The sequence below is a fragment of the Mauremys mutica genome, chromosome 2 (assembly GCF_020497125.1).
Source record: "Mauremys mutica isolate MM-2020 ecotype Southern chromosome 2, ASM2049712v1, whole genome shotgun sequence".
Classification (NCBI taxonomy): domain Eukaryota; kingdom Metazoa; phylum Chordata; order Testudines; family Geoemydidae; genus Mauremys; species Mauremys mutica.
In genome coordinates, this window is record NC_059073.1 from 282,710,606 (window position 1) to 282,737,531 (window position 26,926).

Sequence of the window (26,926 nt, forward strand, 5' to 3'; positions counted from 1 at the left end):
TGCCTTGGGGATTAGGAAATATCGGGAATAAAACCCCTTGCCCCTTGATTGCTCCGGTACCTCCTCTATAGCTCCAATCGCACGGAGCCTGAGTACCTCTTGTAAGAGGAGTTGCTCGTGAGAGGGGTCCCTGAAGAGGGACGAGGAGGGGGGTTGGGAGGGAGGGGTTGAAATAAACTGCAGGTGGTATCCAGACTCCACCGTGTGAAGGACCCAACGATCTGAGGTTAGTTGGGGCCACGCAGGGAGGAAGGAGGAAAGGCGGTTGTAGAAATGAAAGGGATCCGGGGAGGCAATTGGTACACTGCTCTCGGGCGCACCCTCAAAAGTTTGATTTGGGTCCCGAAGATGGCTTGGTGGAACCAGTATTGTTACCCCCTTGAGGTCCAGACTGGCGTCTGCGGTTAGTATGACCTCGTCGTCTGGCAAAGTCCTGCCTTGGCCTAGGCAGGGGGTAAGGGCACTGAGGTTGGGAGCGGAAGGACCTTCTTTGAGTCTGTGGCATATGCATTCCCAAGCGAACACATGATTACGCGATTGTCTTTCAGACTGTAGCCTGGGGTCTGTCTTTTGTGAAAATAGGCCCTGGCCATCAAATGGTAGGTCTTGGATCGTGTACTGAAGTTCAGGTGGCAGGCCTAACACCTGAAGCCACGAAATACGTCGCATGGCGATGCCAGAGGCAACTGTCCTAGCTGCCAAATCGGTGGCGTCTAGCGAGGCCTGCAGCGAGGTTCGCGCTACCTTCTTGCCTTCCTCCAACAATGCTGAAAATTCTTGTCGGGAGTCCTGTGGAAGCAGTTCTGAAAACTTCCCTACTGACTCCCAGGTATTGTAATTATACCTGCTCAGCAGGGCCTGCTGGTTCGCTACCCTGAGTTGGAGGCCTCCCATGGAATAGATCTTTCATCCCAACAGATCCATTCGTCTGGCCTCCTTTGATTTTGGGGCAGCGGCCTGTTGGCTGTGGCGTTCCCGTTCATTAACGGACTGTACAACTAATGAACAGGGAGGGGGGTGTACATATAAGTACTCATACCCCTTGGAGGGCACCATGTACTTGCGTTCGACCCCTCTGGCTGTCGGCGGGATGGACGCCGGAGATTGCCAGATAGTATCTGCCCTAGCCTAGATCGAACGAATGAAGGGTAGGGCCACTCGGGTGGGTGTCTCCGACGATAATATATCTATCACCGGGTCCTCCACCTCTGGGACCTCCTCTACTGGCAAGTTGATATTCTGGGCGACCCGCCGGAGGAGGTCCTGATGTGACCTGACGTCAAAGGGAGGTGGTCCCGATGATGATGTCCCCGCTACCGCCTCGTCTGGGGAAGAGGAGGAAGAAAATCCTGGGACGAGTGGGTCCTGAAGAGGCTCCTGGTCCTGGGGGACATCGGGAGCTGGGGGAGCCTGGATGTCTGGTGCAGGGGCTGTAGCTTCCTCCGTACCAGCTGGGGGAGGCCTGCTGACTGTTGCTTCTGGCACGCGGTGTTCTGAAGCAACGGAACGCGATGTCACAACAGGTTCACCTTCGGCCTGGTGATATGCCCAAGGCATCCAAAAGGGCCACTGTTGTGGTCCATGGTCCAGGCTGTGGGCTCTTTGGGTGGCTCTGCTGTGATTATCAGATAACAGGGCACGATAAGCTCAACCGCGGCGCGTGCCGGGGAGCTGATGGGCACCGGACTCGATGGCTCTTGCGAGACCAGAATCAACGGTGCAGCAGGTGTCAGTGCCGCAGCAGTTGACGGTGCCGGGCGGTCCGACTTCGATGCACGCTCCGACTGCATCGCAGGTGTGGGGGCCGCAGGAGCCTTGCGCTTCTTGACACGTGGGGAGAGTGAATGGTGCCGGGCAGGAGTTTGGGCTGGTGATGGCTGATGTCGAGGAGCCTTCACGGTGCCAGTGCGCTCCGGTGCGGAAGAGGCACTCGTCCCCGGTGCCGTGGCCGGTGCTGAAGATGGAGGAGTGAGAGCTGCCTCCATCAGGAGCTGCTTGAGGCGAATGTCTCGCTCCTTTTTCATCCGGGGTTTGAACGCCTTGCAAATGCGGCACTTGTCTGCGAGGTGGGATTCGCCCAAGCACCTGAGACAGGAGTTGTGAGGATCTCCTGTGGGCATCGGCCTATGACAGGTCGAGCACGGTTTAAAGCCCAGCGAACTGGGCATGGGCCCTGGTACCGGGTGAGGGGAAGGGGCTAAGCCCCGATCCCTCTTAACTATGTACACTAACTACTACTAAAACTAATAAAACTCAACTAGAAATATAAAATATTGAACTATATACACAATAACTATGAAAAAACGAGCGAATAGCTAGGGAGGTGGAGGTCAGCGAAGCCGCACTCCACTGTTCCAATGACTGACACGGGCGGTAAGAAGGAACTGAGGGGCGGATGGGTCGGCAGGGGTATATATCCGGCGCCATAGCTGCGCCACTCCAGGGGGCGCCCAGCCGACCCACCGAGTGTAACTATGGTAAAAATCTTCCGATGAACGTGCACGCGGCGCGTGCACACCTAATTGGAATCAATATGAGCAAGCACTCGAAGAAGAATCTGTGGCTCTTTTCAGCCAAAGATCTAACAAACACAGGAGCACAGCCAAAGATCTTCTAACAACCACAGGAGCACTTCTTGTTGAGGGAATACTAGAGACAAACCGGTCTGAATGACCAGGATCAGAATCAGGACTCCTGGATCTGCCCAGGAGATACATCCTGAGTTTAATATCCCAGGTAATTTGAAACCACTGGCTGAAAGAACAGCAGATTGCACATTTACTAGGAATATACCACTTATCTAGACAGTAAAAACACTTTTCATGTGGCTGGTAGAGTATGAATGGCATGTTTTGAAACTGGGAGATTTAGGAGCCAACATAGCTGCTTATCACCCAGTACCAATACCTAACTAAATGTTAAAACTAAAACAGTAACAAAAGACCTACTTTAAAGCTAACTGACAAAAAAAATCTTTACAAAAGACTGAGCTACCCAAGTTTAAAACATAGATAAGTGTGCTTAAATTTTCCAATATGGTTAAAAAGTTATAAAATGCTCTATTGACAAACATTTCTAATGTACAACTGGTATTTTAATGATCAGCACATGAGGAACAACGATGTAGGCAAAAGAAAAGTCCCAGATTGTAGTAGAGTTCCTGTTAAAAGGAGTACAAAAAGTGAGAGAATAGAGTGAAAAATTGTCAAAAGGGATGATTTTAAAACTTTTATTATTCTCTGTATCAACCCATTTTTCACCAATCCACCACAAAAAATTTAAATTGTACTCATTTCATTTGGTGCCATTTCAATAAGACTTTTACAAAATAGGTAGTTAAAGCTCCTGTTAAAACTGAATTCTTAAATGTAACCTTAACTATGGTGCTGTGCAACATAATGAAAACAAAACCATATAAAATATTGTCACTTTACATCCTTGATATTCACACTAGATGGTTGCTTTATTTACTCTTACCCTCATCCCTTCAAACCGTGACAATGCTCTTAATGGTCTCAAAGCTCGGAGAGTCCTAAGGGATTTCATGGCTTCCATTTCGGAACTTCCAAGTGAGTTAGCTATGAGGGTTACTAAAGAGACCTGAATGAAGACACAAAGTAAAAGTCCAAAATATTAGTGAAATCTTACTATATATTCCTCCTCCTCTTCTTTTGTTTTAACTCTTGCTTAAAACAAAAAAATCTTACCAATGGAAGTGTGAATAAATACCCTGTATAGCACAAGTAGAAATGCATCTTAAATGGACACTGACAATTAAAAAATAATGGGTGAAATCTTGGTCCCATTGAAGTTAATAGTAAAATACCCATTCTCTTTCATGGTACCAAGATTTCACCCAATACATTTTAACAAAACAAATGTATTTATCTGAGTTATTAATGCAACCTGAGATTATTAAATATGGAGGAATTTTGGGTCCAAAATTTTAAACAGACTAATGATTTTCATTGCCCAAATTCAGACAACTTGAAGAGTCCTGATTTTCAGATGATAGGTACTCAGCACTTTCTGAAAATCAGTTCCCCTTCAAGGTACATCCAAAAAAGAAGAGTGAACATTTTGTTGCTGTATCCAGTTCACAGAATTGTTCAAATGCAATACTTACATTTACAATTAGGAAATCAAGCCAACACCAGGCATTGGTGAAGTACTTCCTGAAGCCATAAGCCAGCCATTTCAGAAACATTTCGAAGACAAAGATATAAGTGAAGACTTTATCAAGAAATTCCAGCATGGTTTTAATGTTTTTTCTTTTTTGAAGATTAATATCTTCAAATGCCTGGAATAATAAACATTAAAATATTCCACTGAATCTCTGTAGAGTGGGATTATATTGAATGTGCTGAGATGAGAGAGGTATGCACTTTTCATTATGAAACCCCAAACCACATGAAACTTGGAGGCTCATCCTGCAAACAGTTACAAATCAGCTTAACTTTACACATTTGAATAGTCCCAATGAAGGTGATCATTACAGCTGGCTGAAAATACAGAATTTGTTTTCCATGGTTTTGGAAAAGTTTTCTTGTTTCACAGAATGGAATCCAGAAAAAGTCTGATTTGAGAAAATGCCAAAATGCTTTGTTTAGACATTTTTTGCTCCAGAACAGCAAATGTCCTATTGTTCATGTTTATTCATATTTTCACTGCATCATTCAGGGATGGAGGTGAGAAGCATAAGATGGGGAGGGTGAATGGAGGAGAGAAGGGATCCCCTCAGCATTCTCAAATTATGCCAGTTAAGTTATGTAAGAAATGTAATTTGAATCAACATAGCTTAGATCAATTTACAGTATTGTGTACACCGCGCTATATCGATGGGAGATGCTCTCCCATCAATATAGCTTCAGCCTTTTGGGGAGGTGTAGTACTGAAATCGACAGGAGAGTGCTCCTGCATCAATTTATCACGTCTTCATCAGACCAGCAAAATTGATGGCCGCTGCATCAGTCACAGCAACACTGATGTAACTCATAGTGAAGACAACCCTATAGACTCAGTCAACTACAGACCTAGATGACTATCACAGAGTTTCATTACAAGCCTAGAAATTTCCTGGATACAATCTGTGAAACAAAGAGTCAAATTCCAAGGTGACTCTAAGAAAATGTAATCCTAGAGGGAAACTAAGTTAGTTAAACCTACTTAAGGCCCCTCAATATGTAAGTTACACAAACTTCGACTCACACTAAACTCATTCAGACTTGCACCAATTTACCAACTTGTAGATTACACTTGCCCACACACATATGCACATCACTTCTGTCCCAAGGAATTTTATTTTTGGTGGATTCTAGGGAAAGAATATATTTCCAGATAAGCACAAAATTCTGCAGTGTTGTTGTAGCCATGTTGGCCTCAGGATATTAGAGACATAAGATGAATGAGGTAATATCTTTTATTGGACCAACTTATGTTGGTGATAGAGACTGTCACAGAGTCAGGTCTATCCCCCGCTCCCCCCCCACAGCCTGTCACCAGTTTCCTGGGAGTGCCTTTTGTGTGCCAGGCCCCAAGAACCTACACAGTTCCACAGAGACAGGCCCATGGTCTCTAAGACTGGGTCTTTGGCACCAGCATCCCGTGTTTCTCTCCATTGATCCCGGCAGTGAATCCAGCCAAACCAGAGTCCTGTGGGAGGCTTGTACTGTGCCCCTTCAGGACACAATGCTTTCAGTGAGTATTTACAGTGACACAGGTAGCCTTTTCAAAACAAGGTAACCATTTATTAGTCACCTGGCTACAGAATCTGAAAATCCTTATCTGAACACAGAGAGGTAGAAAGAAGTTAAGCCATAGTCCATCCTGGCCAAGCCTTGATGAGCCAGCCAGGTTGTGATGGACTCCATCTCTGGCTCTCTCCCCTCTGTCCTGCAGATCTGAGCTCCTGAGTCCCTCCAAAAAGCCCCCTTCTACCAGTCACCTGACACATCATTCTCCAGCTCAGCTCACAAGTCCAGCCTCCTGGGGTTTCCTTCTGTTAGATATGATTGTTCAGTCACTGGGGCATCTTTGTGTCTTGCTGGATCCTCTGTTGATTTGGGTCAGTTTGGGCCAGTTTTTTTAATGACTGTATTCATTCCTCCACAGACAGCAAGGGGACACACACACACACATCCTGCATTGTTCCAGGAGCAGTGTTAACCCTTTTGGACCCACTTGGAACATAAGAATGGCCATACTGGGTCAGACCTAAGTTTCAAATAGCCCAGTATCCTGTCTTCCCACAGTGGCCAATGCCAGGTGCCCCGAGGGAATGAACAGAACAGGTAATCATCAAGTGATTCATCCCCCGTTCGTATTTCTTCACACAATGCACAGTCAACCTGTGGAACTCCTTGCCAGAGGATGTTGTGAAGGCCAAGACAATAACAGGGTTAAAAAAAGAACTAGATAAGTTCATGGAGGATAGATCCATCAACAGCTATTAGCTAAGATGGACAGGGATGGTGTCCCTAGCCTTCATTTGCCAGAAGCTGAGAATGGGCGACAGGGGATGGATCACTTGTTGATTACCTGTTCTGTTCATTCCCTCTGGGGCACCTGGCATTGGCCACTGTCAGAAGACAGGATACTGGGCTAGATGGACCTTTAGTCTGACCCACTATGGCTGCTCTTATGCTCTTATGTTTGATTTTAATGAAGCACCTAAAAATGATAATCTATGCATTTGAAATAGCTGCCACAGAAAAGCCACAGCAAAACCAATAGACAAGCTGAATGGAAATCATCTGTCGTATGACTTACAGTACTTTACAGTCATTATAAAAAAGAAGTTACCCCTATGCTAAATATTTTTTCCATCTCCCAACCAGTCTGAAACTTCTATCAACCAGTCTGAAAATACACCTTTCTGCCCTAAGCAAAAAAGTCATATCTTGGATATTAAATTAAAGCTATGTAACACCTCTGCATACAATTATAATTCAACCTGAGATGAGATTAAGTAAACATTTACCAGGGCACCGCTGCTCAGCAGGATCATGAATATGATAAAGCTTTCAAACCAGCTATGTTCAACAACTTTGTAGCAGGTTTTCCTCAGGTTCCACCATGTTTTGCCTGGAAACTTTGTGTTATTCACCACACAGCAAGGGAAATGTCGAACACAGCCTGAAAGAGGGACACATGTTACATGAGTACCCAGGGCAGCCATGGAAATTTCTGGGTTCAGGGGAAAGTCTTTAGTCCCTCAAAAACTTGTCTGTCTCCTGTTTCCTCTTTCTCAGTTCTTTATTATTTGAAAGCAAACTACAAAATTATTTTTAAGTGATTAGGAATATCTTGCACCCATTAGTGAGCTATCTTCCAGCTCACTGGAAATTGGTAAGAACACTGGGGGTGCGCTCGGAATGCTGATGGCTGGGTTTACAGAACAAAGGCAAAACAACAGGATGGACCTCATGGCATTGGAGATTTACCAGCTCTCTCAATGCCATGGCTAGCATTGAGAGATGGAAGAGCAGCACAACAAGCACAAGGAGTCATTGTATCTTAGAAATTAGAGATGAAGATAATCTGTAGAGTCATCTAGTCCATCCCCCTTGGGACTGCAGGATTGTTCTCCACCTTGTCATTTCTAGTCATTTATCCATTCTATGTTCAAATGTACAAACTGACTGGGTTTCTACTACATAATGTGTATGAATAGTCAAGTGTCTAGTTGATCTTACAATTTAGGAAAATGTAGGTTGAATATCAGGAAAAGTTTCCTTTCAATCTCAGCACATCACTCTGTAGCGGCAAGGACTCACCAGTGCGGCACCTCCTTTGGGTCATCCTGGGAATTAGCTCTTGTCCAGCCCAGAGCACTCTCTAAAGACTGGGCCCCACCCATGTCCCTCCCAGACCCCGGTGCCCCTTTCCTCAGGATTCTGCCCCAGAAGTACCCCCACTCTGGGTCTCCCCTCCCTGGGTAACCCCCAACCCTCTAAACCCACCTTGCCTCAGTGGCTACTGCCAGTCATCATCCAACCCCCTTTCCCTGGGGCAGACTACAGTCTGTAATGGCCACTCATCATCAGCAAGGGGGTAGGACCTGCTGCCTTTGTCTATCATCAGGCTGCCCCTCTGCAGCCCCAGTACTTTCATAGGCCTTCAACAAGGCCTGAAGCCTGGGGGTTTACCAGGCTAGAGCTCCCCAGCACCCTATGCCCTTCCCCAGCACTGCTCCGCCTCAGGTATCTTACTCCCAGGTAGCCAGCCCTTCCCACTCCCGGGCTAGAGTGAGATGCCCCTGTCTCCTGGTCCCACAGCCAGGGCTGGCTCCAGGCACCAGAAGAGCAAGCTAGTGCTTGGGGCAGCAGATTCTAAGGGGCAGCATTCCATCCAATCCTAGGGCGGCACGGCCACCTTTTTTTTTGTTGTTGTTCACTGCTCTGGCCACCCTGTAGGGGGCGGTGGTGCGGAGGAGGGGAGCGCCCTGCTGGGAGCTGGCTGAGCGCTCCGTCTGCCCCAGCCAGTGCCAGGTCCGAGCAAGCCCGGCAGCCCGTGTCCTTCCCTCCCCGCCGACCGGAGCGGCGCAGAGCCCTCCCAGCAGGCAGCACAGCGGGAGGGGCTGACTGGTAAGCACTCTGCCTGAAGGAAGCCCTGGCTGCTCCCCTTCTCTCTCTCCCCCGCGCTCCCTCCCTCCTCCCCTCCCCCCCCCCGCTTGCAGGGGCGCGCACTCCACTGCCTGGGATACCTCTGCTGCTCTAGCCACCCTGCAGGTTTTGGGTTTTTTTTTTCACCGCTCCAGCCACCCTGCAGGTTTGGTTTTTTCTTGGTTTTTTTTTTTTTTTTTTTTGCTTGGGGCGGCAAAATGCCAGAGCCTGCCCTGCCCACAGCCCTTTCATCCAGGTCAGCTGTGGCCTGATTGAGCTAGCCAAATCTGTGGCTGCTTCCCCAATCAGCCTAGCTTGGCTGCTTTTAACCCCTATTCTGCAGGAGTGGGGCAGCTGCCCCACTACACACTCATAAACTTTTTAGTACTTATTTAATTATAGCTGGGGCAGGTAGAACTGCCTATGACTAAGGTTGCCTGACACTTCCCATTATAAAACCGCATTTTCAGTTCCCTTATAACTTTGCCAAACTTTAACCATTTGGGTGGAAATTTTCCTTGCTGGGTGTCTGTCACAAGCCTGTGTAACCTTAATTTGGCCCTTTGTGCATATGGACTATGATACAGTCATTAATTACACGATCACATACTTTTTTTTCCCCACTGGACCCCGGTCTCATTCTGTGCATAAGGATGGACCTGCTCTGGGAATGAATAAGGGTTGTGGTAATGAAGAAAAGTGTAATCTATAGGATCCTTGCCTCATTTATTCCAAAAGCCAAATGTTGTATAATGCATGAGGCAGTGGACTGCAAGAAGAGAAAGGATGGCCTCATGGTTAAGGCAGATGAACCATGCCTTGGGAATTCGACTATACCTCTGTCTCTGCCACTGACTTCTTATGTGGTGCTAGTCAAGCCACTTAAACTTTTCACAGGAGGTCACTAAATATATGCTCCTCATTCTCTGGGTGCCTAATTAAAGACCTTGAGGGGGTCTCATGAGCAGAAGTGCTGAGCACACACAGTCAGTAACTGAAATTAATGTGATCTGTGCTTTGATCATAGGAAGTGCTATATAATGTGAAATACTCTGAAAAATCAGGTCTTAGGTGTTTCAAATTGGGCACCCAAAATTCGTGGATATTTTTTAACTTAATCTCCCTGAGTCTCAGTTTCCCATCTGTAAAATGGGGAAAATACCATCCCCTCACCATAGAGAGGTGTTGTGGGGACACATTAACTACTGTTTGTGAAGCACTCATGTACTATAGTGATAAGCAACAGAGAAACGCCCATGAGGAATTTAATAATGCTGTCTTCATTTTGTACACTAATGCGAGGAGCCTAGGTAACAAAATGGAGGAACTAGAGATACTGGTGCAGGAAGTGAAACCAGATATTATAGGGATAACAGAAACATGGTGAAATAGTAGTCATGACTGGAGTACAGGTATTGAAGGCTATGTGTTGTTTAGAAAAGACAGAAATAAAGGCAAAGGTGGTGGAGTAGCATTGTATATCAATGATGAGGTTAACTGTAAAGAAATAAGAAGTGATGGAATGGATGAGAGAGCCTATCTGGGCAAAAATCACATTGGGAAAGAAAGCTACTAGAGCCTCCCCTGAGATAGTGCTTGGGGTGTGCTATAGACCACCAGGATCTGATTTGGATATGGATAGAGACTTCTTTAATGTTTTTAATGAAGTAAACACTAATGGGAATTGTGTGATCATGGGAGACTTTAAAACTTCCCAGATATAGACTGGAGGACAAATGTTAGTAATAATAATAGGGCTCAGATTTTTCTGGATGTGATAGCTGATGGATTTCTTCACCAAGTAGTTGAAGAACTAACAAGAGGGGATGCCATTTTAGATTTGGTTTTGGTGAGTAGTGAGGACCTCATAGAAGAAATAGTTGTAGGGGATAACCTTGGTTCGAGTGATCATGAGCTAATTCAGTTCAAACTAGATGGAAGGATAAACAAAAATAGATCTGGGACTAGGGTCTTGATTTCAAAAGGGCTAACTTTAAAGAATTAAGGAAATTATTTAGGGAAGTGAATTGGACTGAAGAACTTGTGGATCTAAAGGTGGAGGAGGCCTGGAAATACTTCAAGCCAAAGTTGCAGAAACTATCAGAAGCCTTCATCCCAAGAAAGGGGAAAAAATCATAGGCAGGAGTTGTAGACCAAGCTGGATAGCAAGCATCTCAGAGAGGTGATTAAGAAAAAGCAGAAAGCCTACAAGGAGTGGAAGATGGGAGGGATTAGCAAGGAAAGCTACCTTATTGAGGTCAGGATATGTAGGGATAAAGTGAGAAAGGCCAAAAGCCATGTAGAGTTGGACCTTGCAAAGGGAATTAAAACTAATAGTAAAAGGTTCTATAGCCATATAAATAAGAAGAAAACAAAGAAAGAAGTGGGACGGCTAAACACTGAGGATGGAGTAGAGGTTAAGGATAATCTAGGCATGGCCCAATATCTAAACAAATACTTTGCCTCAGTTTTTAATAAGGCTAATGAGGAGCTTAGAGATAATGGTAGGGTGACAAATGGGAATGAGGATATGGAGGTACATATTACTACATCCAAGGTAGAAGCCAAACTCGAACAGCTTAATGGGACAAAATCGGAGGGTCAAGATAATCTTCATCCAAGAATATTAAAGGAACTGGTACGTGAAATTGCAAGCCCATTAGCAAGAATTTTTAATGAATCAGTAAACTCAGGGGTTGTACCCTATGACTGGAGAATTGCTACTATAGTTCCTATTTTTAAGAAAGGGAAAAAAGGTGATCCGAGTAACTATAGACCTGTAAGTTTGACATCTGTAGTATGCAAGGTCTTGGAAAAATTTTTGAAGGAGAAAGTAGTTAAGGACATTGAGGTCAATGATAATTGGGACAAAATACAACATGGCTTTACAAAAGATAGATTGTGCCAAACCAACCTGATCTCCTTCTTTGAGACAGTAACAGATTTTTTTAGACAAAGGAAATGCAGTGGATCTAATTTACCTCGATTTCAGTAAGGCATTTGATACAGTTCCACGTGGGGACTTATTAGTGAAATTGGAAAAGATGGGGATCAATATGAAAACTGAAAGGTGGATAAGGAACTGGTTAAAGGGGAGACTACAATGGGTCATACTGAAAGGTGAAATGTCAGGCTGGAAGGAGGTTACTAGCGGAATTCCTCAGGGATCGGTTTTGGGACCAATCTTATTTAATCTTTTTATTACTGACCTTGGCACAAAAAGTGGGAATGTGTTAATAAAGTTTGCGGATGACACAAAGCTGGGAGGTATTGCTCACACAGAGAAGGACCGGGATATCATACAGGAAGATCTGGATGACCTTGTAAACTGGAGTAAATTTCTAAATTTAATAGTGAAAAGTGCAAGGTCATGCATTTAGGGATTAATAACAAGAATTTTGGTTATAAATTGGGGACGCATCAGTTGGAAGTAACAGAGGAGGAGAAGGACCTCGGAGTATTGGTTGATCACAGAATGACTATGAGTCGCCAATGTGATATGGCCATTAAAAAAGCTAATGCGGTTTTAGGATGCATCAGGCGAGGTATTTCCAGTAAAGATAAGGAGGTGTTAGTACCATTATACAAGGCACTGGTGACACCTCATCTGGAATATTGTGTGCAGTTCTGGTCTCCCATGTTTAAGAAGGATGAATTCAAACTGGAACAAGTACAGAGAAGGGCTACTAGGATGATTTGAGGAATGGAAAAACCTGTCTTATGAAAGGATACTCAAAGAGCTTGGCTTGTTTAGCCTAATTAAAAGAAGGCTGAGGGGAGATATGATTGCTCTTTATAAATATATCAGAGGGATAAATATCAGGGAGGGAGAGGAATTATTTAAGCTTAGTACCAATGTGGACACAAGAACAAACGGATATAAACTGGACGCTAGGAAGTTTAGACTTGAAATTAGACAAAGGTTTCTAACCATTAGAGGAGTGAAGTTCTGCAACAGCCTTCCAAGGGGAGTAGTGGGGACAAAAGACATATCTGGCTTCAGAATTAAGCTTGATAAATTTATGGAGGGGATACTATGATGGGATAACCTAATTTTGGCAATTAATTTGTCAATTGATCTTTGATTATTAGCAGGTAAATATGCCCAATGATCTGTGATGTGATGTTAGATGGGGTCAGATCTGAGTTACTACAGAGAATTCTTTCCTAGGTGCTGGCTGGTGAGTCTTGCCCACATGCTCAGGGTTTAACTGATCGCCATATTTGGGGTCAGGAAGGAATTTTCCTCCAGGGCAGATTGGCAGAGGCCCTGGAGGTTTTTCATCTTCCTCTGCAACATGGGGCACGGGTCACTTGCTGAAGGATTCTCTGCACTGTGAAGTCTTTAAACCACGATTTGAGGACTTCAGTAACTCAGATATAGGTTAGGGGTTTGTTACATGAGTGGGTGGATGAGATTCTGTGGCCTGCATTGTGCAGGAGGTCAGACTAGATGATCATAATGGTCCCTTCTGACCTTAAAGTCTATGAGTCTATGAGATTTTGAATAGTGTACAATATATAAGGCATGGGACCACATATTGATCAACAAAGAGAAAACAAAATATTGAATAGCTGCTTATCAAGCGAGAATCATCCATTCTGTGCACTGAAGGAGGCAGGGGAGTTATAGAAAAAATAGTATGTGATCATGCAATTAAAGAATGTATCATAATGCATATACAGAAAGAGGCCAAGTTAAGGTTGCACAGATAACTTTAGCTCTGGCATGTCCTAACTTTTGAGTGCTTCACTTTGAAACTTTAATATTGTTATTTTAACATAGTTTTGTGTTTATATATGCATGTTATATAATAATTACAAAGTCCTTGGTGTGCATGTCATGGATATCTGTGTATAGCCTTAAGGAAGTCCTTTGCTTCCTTATTGTTTACAAACTTCAAATACTTTCAGATGATTACCACATATCTACATCTAGTGCATAGGAAGAGGGTAGTATACTTTTAAATAGTTTGAGAGTCCTGTAGTGGTATTCACTGTGTTTTATGTTTTGAGGAGCCACCAGGACTAAGCAGAGCAGGGATATGTGTAGCTAGATCTTACACATTTATAAATATTTAATAAATGTGGTTATTTGGGACTGAACTGCCAGTGCAGTTTCTTCTTATTATTTTTGTTGTGTAAATAGCAAAATACATACCACCACGTTATTTCAATGTATTAATAAACATTCTTTAAAATCTTGTCTCATAAACTCATCCCTACAGACCTTTAACCATGTTTGGTTTTCTCCTCTGAATTCTGTCCAGTTTGTCAACAACAAATGAAAGCAGTGTTCTAAGAATAGTCTCATCATAAAGAAAGGGACCATTACTTTCCCTGATCTATAACAAGTTACAGCTCATATATAGTCCAGAAGTGCATTACACACTGTGCTTGATACAGGGTCTTAGACAAAGCCCACTGAAAACAATTGGAGTCTTTCTACTGGCTTTAAAGGTTTTGGATCACACTCACATTGCATTACAAGTTATATGCAATTTTTTGTCCAATACCTTACTTTATTCTCTTTTGAAATGACTGCTTCCAAAGTTATCTTTATTTTGGATTATTTTTGCCCAAATATCTCAGCTTGTATTTTCTAAGATGAATTTCATTGTATTACTTGCCCCTGTGTTTTAAATCTCCTTTTTATTATTTCTTTGTCAGCACTGGTGTTTGCAACACTTCCCAGTTTAGTGACACATACAAATTTAATTAACATGGTGTTTTTCCTCATTTCAAAATCTTTAGTGAAGGTGTTAAATAGCACCAGACCCAAAGCTGATCTCTTCAATATCCCCCATTTATGAATTGTCCACAAGCAGCTTCCAGTTTTCGTAAATGTATTTGCTATTCAAAACTACTAGCTGAATCACTTAAGAGCAATAATTATTGGTCTACAGATTGTTTGTGATCAGGCTGTTGTGAGTATTCATTATTCAAAATTCAAACTGTATTGGCTTCATAAGGCCCTGGTTAAATGAATGCAAGTATTTCAAGTATCAGAGGGGTAGCCGTGTTAGTCTGGTTCTGTAGACGTAGCAAAGAATCCTGTGGCACCTTATAGACTAACAGACTTTTGCAGCATGAGCTTGCGTGGGTGAATACCCACTTCTTCGGATGCAAGCAGTGGAAATTTCCAGGGGCAGGTGTATATATAAGCAAGCAAGAAGCAAGCTAGAGATAACGAGGTTAGATCAATCAGGGAGGATGAGGCCCTGTTCCAGCAGTTGAGGTGTGAAAACCAAGGGAGGAGAAACTGGTTCTGTAATTGGCAAGCCATTCACAATCTTTGTTTAGTCCTGAGCTGATGGTGTTAAATTTGCAGATGAACTGGAGCTCAGCAGTTTCTCTTTGAAGTCTGGTCCTAAAGTTTTTTTGCTGTAGGATGGCCACCTTAAGATCTGCTATTGTGTGGCCAGGGAGGTTGAAGTGTTCTCCTACAGGTTTTTGTATATTGCCATTCCTAATGTCTGATTTGTGTCCATTTATCCTTTTCCTTAGAGACTGTCCAGTTTGGCCGATGTACATAGCAGAGGGGCATTGCTGGCATATGATGGCGTATATTACATTGGTGGACGTGCAGGTGAATGAACCGGTGATGGTGTGGCTGATCTGGTTAGGTCCTGTGATGGTGTTGCTGGTGTAATTATGTGGGCAGAGTTGGCATCGAGGTTTGTTGCATGGGTTGGTTCCTGAGCTAGAGTTACTATGGTGCGGTGTGCAGTTGCTGGTGAGAATATGCTTCAGGTTGGCAGGTTGTCTGTGGGCGAGGACTGGCCTGCCACCCAAGGCCTGTGAAAGTGTGGGATCATTGTCCAGGATGGGTTGTAGATCCCTGATGATGCGTTGGAGGGGTTTGAGCTGGGGACTGTATGTGATGGCCCGTGGAGTCCTGTTGGTTTTTTTCTTGGGTTTGTCTTGCAGTAGGAGGCTGCAAGTATTTCAAACATTCGCTGTATCTGGTATAATTACTTACATTTATGAGTTCAATGTTTTATTTCTGCCAACATTTTCTAATATTCACTTAAAGGTCATTATTTCAACAAACATTCCTGTCATTAAACTGATCTTCTACAGGCCAGCCAGCCTCACCTCAGTCCCTGGAAAAATCATGGAGCAGGTTCACAAGGAATCAATTCTGAAGCACTTAGAGGAGAGGAAAGTGATCAGGAACAGTCACCATGGATTCACCAAGGGCAAGTCATGCCTGACTAATCTAATTGCCTTCTATGAGGAGATAACTGGCTCTGTGGATGAGGGGAAACAGTGGACATGTTATCCCTTGACTTTAGCAAAGCTTTTGCTATGGTCTCCCACAGTATTCTTGCCAGCAAGTTAAAGTAGTATGGGCTGGATGAATGGACTATAAGGTGGATAGAAAGCTGTCTAGATCATCGAGCTCAATGTGTAGTGATCAATGGCTCCATGTCTAATTGGCAGCCAGTATCAAGTGGGGTGCCAAGGGTCGGTCCTGGGGCTGGTTTTGTTAAATATCTTCATTATTGATCTGGAGGATGGCGTACACTCTCAGCAAGTTTGCAGATGATACTAAACTGGGAGGAGTGGTAGATATGCTGGAGGGTAGGGGATAGGATGTAGAGGGACCTAGACAAATTAAAGGATTGGGCCAAAAGAAATCTGATGAGGTTCAACAAGGATGAGTGCAGAGTCCTGCAATTAGGACAGAAGAATCCTATGCACTGCTACAGACTAGGGACCGAGTAGCTAGGCAGCAATTCTGCAGAAAAGGATCTAGAGGTTATAGTGGATGAGAAGCTGGACATAAGTCAACAGTGTGCCCTTGTTGCCAAGAAGGCTAACAGAATTTTGGGCTGTATAAGTAGGAACATTGCCAGAAGATTGAGGGATGTAATCATTCCCCTCTATTCAGCACTGGTGAGGCCTCTTCTGGAGTATTGTGTCCAGTTTTGGGCCCCACACTATAAGAAGGATGTGGAAAAATTGGAAAGAGTCCAGCAGAGGACAACAAAAATGATTAGAGGGCTTGAGCACATGATTTATGAGGAGAGGCTGAGGGAACGGGCGAAATTAGTGTGCAGAAGAGAAGAATGAGGGGGGATTTGATAGCTGCTTTCAACTATCTGAAAGGGGGTTCTAAAGAGGTTGGATCTAGACTATTCTCAGTGGTAGCAGATGACAGAACAAGGAGTAATGGTCTCAAGTTGCAGTGGGGGAGATTTAGGTTGGATATTAGGAAAAACTTTTTCACTAGTAGGGTGGCGAAGCACTGGAATGGGTTACCTAGGGAGGTGGTGGAATCTCCTTCCTTAGAGGTTTTTAAGGTCAGGCTTGACAAAGCCCTGGTTGGGACGATTTAGTTGGGGATTGGTCCTGCTTTGAGCAGGGGGTTGGACTAGATGACGTCCTGAGGTCCCTTCCAACCCTGATATTCTGTGGTTTGATGATTCTATGATGATTCTAGGATAATTGCTACAAAATGAAACAATAGCGTGTATAAAATAGATAAGTAAAACAGTTCTTAGTTTGACTCTAGCCCTCTTCCTGACAACCTTGTTGTGCTGCTTTGGCCCCAATCCTGCAAACACCTTCATACATGCTTAACTGTAAGAAGGTAAGCAGGTTTCAAGAGAGCTACTACCCTGCATCAAATTAAACTCATTCATAAGTGCTTAGGGTCTTAGATGGTAACCTTTGCAATGCAAGATCTACATCTGCCTTGCATGTCCATAGTATCTAGCATATTGTTGGCATGACCAGAATACAAATCAATAATGAATAATCAAAATATTCATTGGATTTTTGTGTGTGGAATTTACTAGCTATTAAGTTGATCAGTTAACTGCTTATGATCCTTCAACAAGTTTTTAATCCATGTGATCTCATATCCTGTGGCATTGAAATTAATATTCCAAGTAAGATTTCATGTCTACTATATCAATTCCTTAGGAATTCCTTGTAATAACATTATTGATGATGGATTGCTGTGGATTTATGTAATTCCACTGGAATTTAGCAATGATATTTATAGCATGAACTAATTCAACAGAAGCTGTATCCCCTGTATCTAATCAATTTCAGCTTGAAAACCAGATCCTTAGGTCCAGCCAAGTTACTCTCAGCACAGGACCGGAGATGAACAAAAAAAGGTAGCTATCCTGGTGGTAGTCAGGGCCAGTTCTACCTTGATGTAAATTAGAGAGCTTTCTAATTTGTTCTAATCTGCAGGTTGCTTTAATCTATGCCACCAGCAATGTCCTCCAAGGAGCTGTTCTGCTGGCTGGAGATTACTGGAGTGCAGAGCATTCCTCCTACCCCTGATACTTATGCCAGGTGATGGGGGCAGCATGAGGTGGTGCAGAGCTGGCTATGTCACTGCTGCAGGAGACAGGGTTCCTCTAATCTGGAGAAATCCCCAGCTTCTCTGTTAGAGATCGACATAAAGGGACCTGACCAGGTCAAAGATCTGTACATACATTTGCAATTCATAGCCAAACAGGACACATCAATTCCCATTTAAAGCAGCATTGGGGAGTAGGAACATTTCCACATATATCAGACTAACACATCAAACTATTGACTTTGTCTAAATATTGTATTCTCTTTCTTGTTTTCAGTTATTCCAGTGTAAAATTTTCCCTTCAACAGTTTCTTCAACCCTCATATATCATGGATCTTTCACACACAACCTCATCTCCCTTGCACATTCTGCAGCCAGTGTCTCCATTACAGCTATTTCAACTATATTACAATTAATATATTAATTTAAAGACTAAAATACAAGCATGACACCATAATGGTTATCTGCTTCACTTGTATCTACTTCAGGGCTAGTTTATGGAGTCTTTGTTAAAAGCCACAGTAATTTAGTACTAGCAGATACAATGAACCTGCCTCATTCTGAATTTTTGGTCAAAACTCAGAAATGGAAGAGTCGGGTAATCAGAAGTAACTGGTAAAGAAATATAGATGGGTTGCAGGGGGAGAGGCTGGGTGGAATGATAGAAAGGGCCCTGAACAGTGAAGGTAAGGAAAAGTGTGGAGAAGTAGATGGCAGGAGAGATTATGGTAAGGAGGGGCTGTGGGAATCTAGAGGGTTGTTATAATGAGAGAGGTAGCAGGAATGGGGAGCAGGACAGAATCAGGAGAGAGATAGCTGGGGCAGTGAGGAACAGAGAGGAAGAGGCAGTCAGGCAGGGTTTGTAAGTGAAGGAAGAAGCTGGATGGCAGATGCAGAGCTGCCACAGATAACTGACCTCACAAGGTGGATGGGTACAAGAGAGAAAGGGAAAACGTATAAGAAGTGTGGCCGGTTGAACACTAGACTCAAACTGAAACAGCTAACGGCTGGTGGAGGGGCAGAAAGGAGGACCCTTTGTGTCTTGTGAGCCAGCTGGTAGGAGGAAAGAGCATGTCAGCTGATGGGAGTAGCATTGTGGGAAAGGAATCTGAATACTGTCCAGCTTTCTAAAATCAGTTCGTTCTCCAGGAACATTGGTCTTTTATAATCATAAGGAATCATAACCCAGGTGGAAATTAATCTAACTGTGAATTGACCCTGATGACATGTTTTACCCTGTTACTTCTATTACAGACAGTTCAGGGAGACTACTGTTTGCTCTGAGAAATAACTGATATGAAGTAGGCGTTTGGATGACATGTTAATGAATTTAATTTTTTCTCTGGTGAAAACCACAGTATTCTTAGTTTTGACTAGAAGGAGACAGCTGTGAAAATTAAAATAAGCATTGAGTACAAAAATTGGCATGAAGTAAACTTGTAAAGCTGTGCAGCAATTTAAATTGCATTTCTGGACTTACCATCCTACAGAAATTCAGCTGAATACTAACAAGTTCTCTCCACCTGTTTCATGTGTGTTTGACTATTACAGAGATCTATGGATGAAAAGTTCTATGCAACTACTCAGTAATTATGTTATTACTAAATACTCGCACGTAGACAAAGTGCCAACATTAACTAGGAGAACAGGCTACTTTGGATTGTTTGTCTCACTTCCTAGTCATAGTGAAATTAGCAGATCCTTACCTTCTGGAAAACAGTTATCAGGTTCTTTTAAGTCTTCAGCCAGTTCAGGGATCTGTTTCAGAAGCTCCTCAGGATTTGTCAGATCCACTGTGCTGCCTTCAGAACAGCTGATGTCATCCAGGTGCTATGCAAGAGAAGACAATGTATCATTTTTTGTTTAAAGTAGTCACTGTGCTTTAAAATAAACTGAATGCTCTTCTTTCTACATTCTGTTGCATACCAGAAGCAACTACAACAGTACACTGTCATCATCAGGAGGGTGCTCTCTGCTGGTTGGGAAGGAAACTGCAGCCCTCGGCTCATTGGGAAGGGTGCTCTGTACACTGCAGCCCAGGCTGGCTTGAGTTGGTTAATTTCAGCTGAGCTTTGCCTTTCTTGCCAGCCTGGATTTGAGCCAACAGGTTAGTGAAAGGGAGAGCCCCGAACCATGGGGAAGAGGGTATTCACCTGACCTGAGCTTGGCACTGCAGGGAGCCAAGAAAGTAGATTTAAAAACAAAAATCTGCTAGCCGGACCCCTTCCCCGTTTCCAGGGTTTAATTTCTGAAAACAGCTGGACAGGTAACCCCAGGCCAAGCCAGGGGAAGAAGTAAAGCGGAAACAAAGTCAAGCTAGCTCCATCTTTGATCCTGTAGTAAGGGCTTCATCCCTGGAGGCACAGTGCCCCCCTCCCCGCCCCATTGGGGCACGCGGCCCTGTCTCATCCCACCCCACCTGGCATCCATGCGGCTCCCTTCACTGGCTAACCTGCCTCGCCTGCCCAGCCCACTTCGTTAGCCATCTTCCGCTGCATCACAGCGTGTGCTACCTACTATGGAATGGTGAGAAAGAACACATTTGGGTAAAAACAAGCCCTGGCTAATGTGCTGCTCTCTCCAAAGTGTGCCAGGCTTTAGCAAAATATTTAATTAGCCTCCACAAACTTCTTTTCCTCACCTGCAGATTATAGTGATCTCACCCCATGAAGCCCTGGAATGTGATTCCTTCTGAGGACATGATCAGTTGAGATGTAATGACATTGACTTGGTATACAACAGAATGGAGTAAGAAGAGCATAGAATGGATTTTATTAACACTATTGAGCTGCTTGTGAATGATTTTGTAACTATACATATTGGTGACTTCTTTCTCTGAATATCACTGTAATTGGCAGAGAAAGTCACTAGAGTTGTCACTGGCCACTTTGACACTTATTTTCTTGCTAGGAAAACCAAAAAGTCACTAAATCTAGTGACAAAATAGCTAAGTTGGCAACATTCCAGTGGAATGGACTTTCTCTCCTGAAATATCTCCACATCAATTTAAAGCCAAAGCTAGATTTAAAGATACTAGATTAATCACTGTAATAAAACTTGCATATGAGAATGATTCCAACTTTTCTTGAATTAAGTGCATATAGTTCTCAAACGCAGACAGGCTTTAAAACATTTCACTAGTTAGAGCTGAAAACAATTAAAACCAGAGTGCCTCACCTGGGGAAAAAGTGAGCGAGAGAGAGAGACAGACAGGGAAATGAAAATATAGTTTATTCAGAGTCCTATTTGGTAGAACTCTACAAATTTCGGTTCAGAATGAAAGTACCATAAAATGCCCTTGATAATTTACACGAATTAGAACATGTAATCACATGAAACATAATGTATTCTCCACCGGCATAGACTTCCTTGTATTCCAGCATATTTCATGCTTCACACCACTAGAGATGTGTGAATAATTCATAACAAATTATTTATTCAGTGAATTCTGCCACTTTTTCTGTTTCCAAATTGCTGATGAACAATTTGTGATTTTCTTGAATATGTTCCTTATTCAAAATTATTCTCCAAAGACTTGTGTAAATAATCATGGGATTTTATTTTTTACTTTTTGTGAGCAATTCATTTAAAATATTCTGTATTTGAAATCTGAGCTGTTTTGATTGGACATATAGACAAAATTGTATGTGTCCACTCCCTGACTAGAGGAGTATAACCCTTAGATATTCAGCTTGGAAAATTGTTTTTAAGATTACATATACAAAATTCATTTAATGTGTTTTGAAATTATACAGAAAAAAGACTGGACACACCAGAATGGTCCCTGAAACCATTTTCTGGGACAAAACATTTTTGGTAATTCAGATGTCAAATAGACAATGTTAATTTTATAGGTAATGTTTCTGAATCAAAGGCAACTCAGAACCCAGCTTCTCTTCCTAATAAAGTTTTTAATTAATATTTATAAATACAGCATTTTGCCACTTCCATTCATAGAGATCCAACTATTCCACCCTTAACCAATGAGACAGAATACTTCAAGCTAAATATAACTGAGCCGCGTACATTTATCAGTCATGTTATAATGCAAGTATTAATCAAAAATGGAACTATGATGAACACCTACATGGCTAAGATATCTGAGGGCATCCCAATACTTAAAGAAAGAGTTCTTGTTCTTTAAACACAAAATAGAATAATAAAGATAAAATTTATTGTACAACATTATTTTAGAGTCATTATCTTTATTAGATTCCAAAAAACTGAAACAGAACATACAGAGATTGGTGATCTCATGTTAGGTAAGAACATGGTGTTACCTCCTCTTGTCCTTGTGATGATTCATCCCTTTGTTTACATACGTTAAACTCACTTAAGTCTTCAGAAAAAACCTCAGATCCTTTACTCCAAACTCCTGGGCTTTTACATTGCTCTCCCCTCTGTCTCAGGTGGTTTTCCTGCTGAAGAAAGAACAGGAGTACTTGTGGCACCTTAGAGACTAACAAATTTATTTGAGCATAAGCTTTCATGGGCTACAGCCCACTTCTTCGGATGCTGAAGATAAACTAAGATGGGTTTATTTTATTTTCTCTTTTATTTTTTGTGGCAGAGGGATGGCACACTTAATTTTAAAGTAGAACACTGCAAATGGAACAGAAAGCACCCTGAACTGCTCACTTATAATCTTGATCTTTACAGAGAGATACAAAGTGGGAAAAAGCGATAAAGAGTCCTGTGGCATCTTGTAGACTAACAGATAAGACTAACAGCATAAGCTTTCATGGGTGAATATGAAGTGGGTATTCACCTACGAAATCTCATGCTCCAATACATCTGTTAGTCTACAAGGTGCCACAGGACTCTTTGCCACTTTTTACAGATCCAGACTAACACAGCTACCGCTCTGAAAGTGGGAAAAGTTTGCCTTGGTTACCTAAAATAAATTAAGGCCTGATCCAAAGCCCACTGAAATCAATGGGAATCTTTGCATCAGAGCCAAGTGAAGAACTCAGGACCTGAAGGGGAGATTTTAGATTCATAGTCAGTCATGACTTCTGTGACGTTCTCATAGGAACCCAGGATTCTGAGGCACTTCACTACCACATGCCCTTAGCAAGAGAAAGCCTTGTCAGTCCCTGCTGTGGGTCAGCTCACCAACTCCACTGCCCACGGGCAACCCAAGCACTGCCCTCTACACCTATGCAAGCCCCACACTCTCTCTCTGGTTTAGCAATAGGCACCCTCCAACTCCCAAACCCTTCCAGTATCTCCCTGGAGTGTCCAGCCCTGCTCCACTGTACACTTGCTGTATTCACAGATTTACAGCTCCCAAAGATGCATTACACAGAAGATTCACCAGTTATACCTCAGATCACAACTCCGTTTAACACTCAGCACTTAGATACATTCATAGTGAAAACAAGTAAAAGTTTATTCAACAAAGTATAGAGCTTGAAGTGATAGCAAGCTGAAGTATTAGAAACACATGGTTACATATAAAAGAAAATCATTACACGTGTTCTAGAACCTAGACTTACTGAACTAGTTACTTTCATACCGTATAGAACAATGCCTACCCACAATCCTTCCAGCATTTTACCACCAGAAATGGCTGTGATCTGTTCATGAGACCAGTCTTGCTGTCAGATTGCCTCCGAGGGGAAAGATGCAGGGTATACCTCTGCACCTCCAATTGCATCCCACCATCCATTGTTTTTTACTCCTGAACAGGATTCCCCGCTACTGTTTATTTTTCCCTGTACATTTTCTCTTTTGAAGATTTTGCAATCTCTTCATTAGCATTTGACTCAGTATACAAACAGGTACCCATTGTGAGACATACAATGCCCAATACACACATGATCAGACAGAGAGATAAATGTCATTACTTGCTGTATGAAAGAAACATTCCTGAGATATACCACCACTGGGTTACCTGCCTTGAGAACTTAATTTTAAGTATAGACACATAACTTCTTAAATATTATCAGTGCACACTTTTTCCAGTGATTATGATGTCTAGAAACATCACATGCCACCATTTAGTGAATCATTACGCATATAACTGACCCAAGGGATCCCTGTAAAAACTCTATGAGCCACCTATGCCCTCTGCCAGTTGGCATCCAGACATCCCTATGGATCACAACTCCATAGTTAAAGGGGAACTGCAAAAATTCAGACAAACTTAAAAATGTGTTTTATGCACTATAATATAATAAATATAACTTTGAAAGAGCCATTCCATTCTTAACCCATCCATCTTTTTGCTGAGATGGCAGAAGAGAAAGAGAGGTCTCCTTGTTACAAGTTCACAGCTTGAGCCCTTGACACTATTTCCTCTCTGCCTGATTACTGATACCAAACATAGATTTCAAGGTCAGAATGAACCAATGTGATCAGCTTGTATAAATTCATCTATAACTCAGGCCGTAGAATTTCACCCAGTACTTCCTGCATCAAGCCCAACACCTTGTGATCTGTATTTCACAAAGACATCCAATCTTGATTTAAAGACTCCAAGTGATGGAGAATTTACCCAATCTTTGGTAAATTCTTCTAATGGTTGATCACCCTAACTTTAAAAAATCTAAACCTCATTTCCAGTTGGAAATAAACTTAAATAAATAAACTTCCTGCAGCTGGATCATGCTTTACCTTTGTCTGCTAAATTAAAAACCCCATTAGTATCAAACATATTCTCCCTGTATATGCGTCTTACCTGTCTACTGTACTCAGTTTCTGAGAATGTGGTTGGCTTATCATCTTCTTCATAATCCCCACTATCAGAATCTGCCTCAGCAATAGGGACACAGACAAACATGTTGGGGTTGGTGATAAAATTTTCAAGAATGCTAACTGAGCATTTGTCCCCATTTTTCTCCGTCCCATTGTTACTGTGATTTTCTTTACAAATTTTCCCTTTTCCAGCCTCCACACATGCGTTGTTGGCAGCCAATGTTTTTTTCTTTTTGGCAGCTTTCTTTGGATGTTGGCACTGTTCACAACAGTAATTCCACGTTGTGTGTTTCACCAGCTGAAGTCCCCTGTGGATCCGAGCAAATGCAATCTTAAGATTGTTCATCTCTCCATCATCTTCGGGTGCTTGGAGGTTATCAGCACTGAATGAGTTCAGAAGTAGTGCAATGAACAGGTTGAGAACCTGAAATAAAAAGAAATTCATGGCAATATAATTTTGAAATGTAAATAATGGCTTGAAGATTAGCCAGTTTCAAAACAATTTGTTCTTAATGCACCAATCTTAAAAAGACAAAATGAAATGATTGTTTAGCAAATTATTTTTCATGCAGCATATTTGTCTCTCACAAATGTATATGTTTCCATGATCCTCAAATGAAAATAAAGTAGATTTTGTGTAGCATATTGCCCATACAGGGATATGTATAAAAATCACACAATTTAACTGAAACACAAAAAAGATTAAATAAAAAAATTGGTGTATCACAGTACACCATCAATCCCACAAGGAGGAGACAATTACATAAAATTACAGATACACTAATTACGGGGGTGCTGTTCCTTTAATAGGACAAGATTGTTAAAACAGTGTTGGAGAGATTTGTGCAATAGAGCTATCAGCCTGGATTTTAGGGTAAGGGAACAGTCTGGGCCTACTACAGGATAATGAAGGTCTGATACTAGTCTCATAACAGTTTTACCTAGGTGTAATTACACCGGACCTGAGTGGAGCTGCTTCTGATTTGCATGGATATGAGATCAGAATCAGGCTCAGTGTGTCTATCAACTTTGTAGCATTGTAATGAAGAATATTCTAGCACTTACTCCCCTTAGGCAGAGTCAATTTGATTGCAGGTGGCACTATAAAATGTATATCCAGTTAGATGTTGAATATATTGCTCCAAATATAGTGCTGGAGGAGGTTGAATCAGCAGTTATAGAATCATGTTTTTTTCTCCAGGGTTTTCCAGAGGAGGGGGACAGAATATTGGGAGGAAAACCTATTTCTATATTCATTTTAAGATAAAAAAGGGATGAAATGGATACTTACCTTAAAGTAACTGTGGTTCTTTGAGATGAGCTGTCTATATACATTCCACGGATGGTGTGCACATGCCCTTTGCACTCAAGGCATAAAGTGTGGGGCGACCCCAACTGCCCCGCAATTCCTTCGCCAATACAGAATTCTAATGTTATAAGACTGTTGTAGCAGGGAAGGTGGGAGAGGAAAAAATGGAAACACTATTCTGATCTTGTCATAAATAAACAGATCAGGGTTAAGGTCCCTTTTTACCTGTAAAGGGTTAACATGTAGTACCTGGTGACCACCTGACCAGAGGACCAATCAGAGACGAGATAATTTCAAATCTCTGTGGAGGGAAGCTTTTGTCTGTGTTTTCTTTGTTTGTCTCAGGAGCTCTTTTTGGATCTAAGAGAGGACAGTCATGTCTCCAAGTTCTCCTGGAGTAGTTTCTACTAATTAATAGTGAGTATTAATTAGAAAGGCGAATTAGTCTTTTAAGTTGTTTTCTACATTTGCAATTGTGTGTTTGCTAAAGGAAATGCTTTATTCCTGTTTGCTGATATTGCTTTTACTGAGAAAGGGGGAGGGGGAATTCTCTCCAGAGATTGATAAGGTTAGACCCTATGAGTGTCCAGCTTGGGCTCATAGAGATTCTGTATTTTCTTTTTGTTCTCTTAATAAATTCTTTTCTTTTCTTTGGACTTGGTTAATTCCTTCTTCTGTGGAAATTCAGGGGAAGGGGAGGGGGGAAGAGACAGTCCTCCTGGGTTTAATTCAAGCAGTTTGAATCAGGTATCTCTTTCCAGGACTAGGGAAGGGGAGGGGGGAAGTGAGTCCCTCTTTGTGTTGAGTCAAGGATTTGACTCGGTGTATATCTCTCCAAAGTGGCTAGGAGAGAGAGAGGGGGGAAGTGGGCTGCTTCCCTGTGTGTAGAGATTCAAGGGGTTTGAATCTGGGTTCCCCAGGGGAAGCTTGGGGGACAGGCAGTGTGTCAGACACTTTAACCTGACTGGTGGCAGCGAAGGAAACCTACCC

At 42.6% G+C, this 26,926-nt stretch overlaps 1 protein-coding gene across 2 annotated transcripts in view; it reads right to left on the reverse strand.

Moving 5' to 3' along the window:
* Positions 1–26,926, reverse strand: part of LOC123363539 (sodium channel protein type 5 subunit alpha-like) — a 94,681-nt gene that overhangs the window by 24,893 nt on the left and 42,862 nt on the right. Inside the window, exons 16-21 of one of the 2 annotated variants that reach the window (XM_045004640.1) lie at positions 24,611–25,051; positions 22,209–22,346; positions 19,635–19,758; positions 6,980–7,134; positions 4,127–4,300; positions 3,478–3,600 (exon numbers count right to left, since the gene is read on the reverse strand). In XM_045004640.1, the coding sequence (XP_044860575.1) occupies positions 3,478–3,600; positions 4,127–4,300; positions 6,980–7,134; positions 19,635–19,758; positions 22,209–22,346; positions 24,611–25,051 (1,155 nt within the window). Of the gene's footprint in view, positions 1–3,477; positions 3,601–4,126; positions 4,301–6,979; positions 7,135–19,634; positions 19,759–22,208; positions 22,350–24,610; positions 25,052–26,926 lie in introns of both variants that reach the window. The other variant, XM_045004641.1, reaches the window with a different exon arrangement.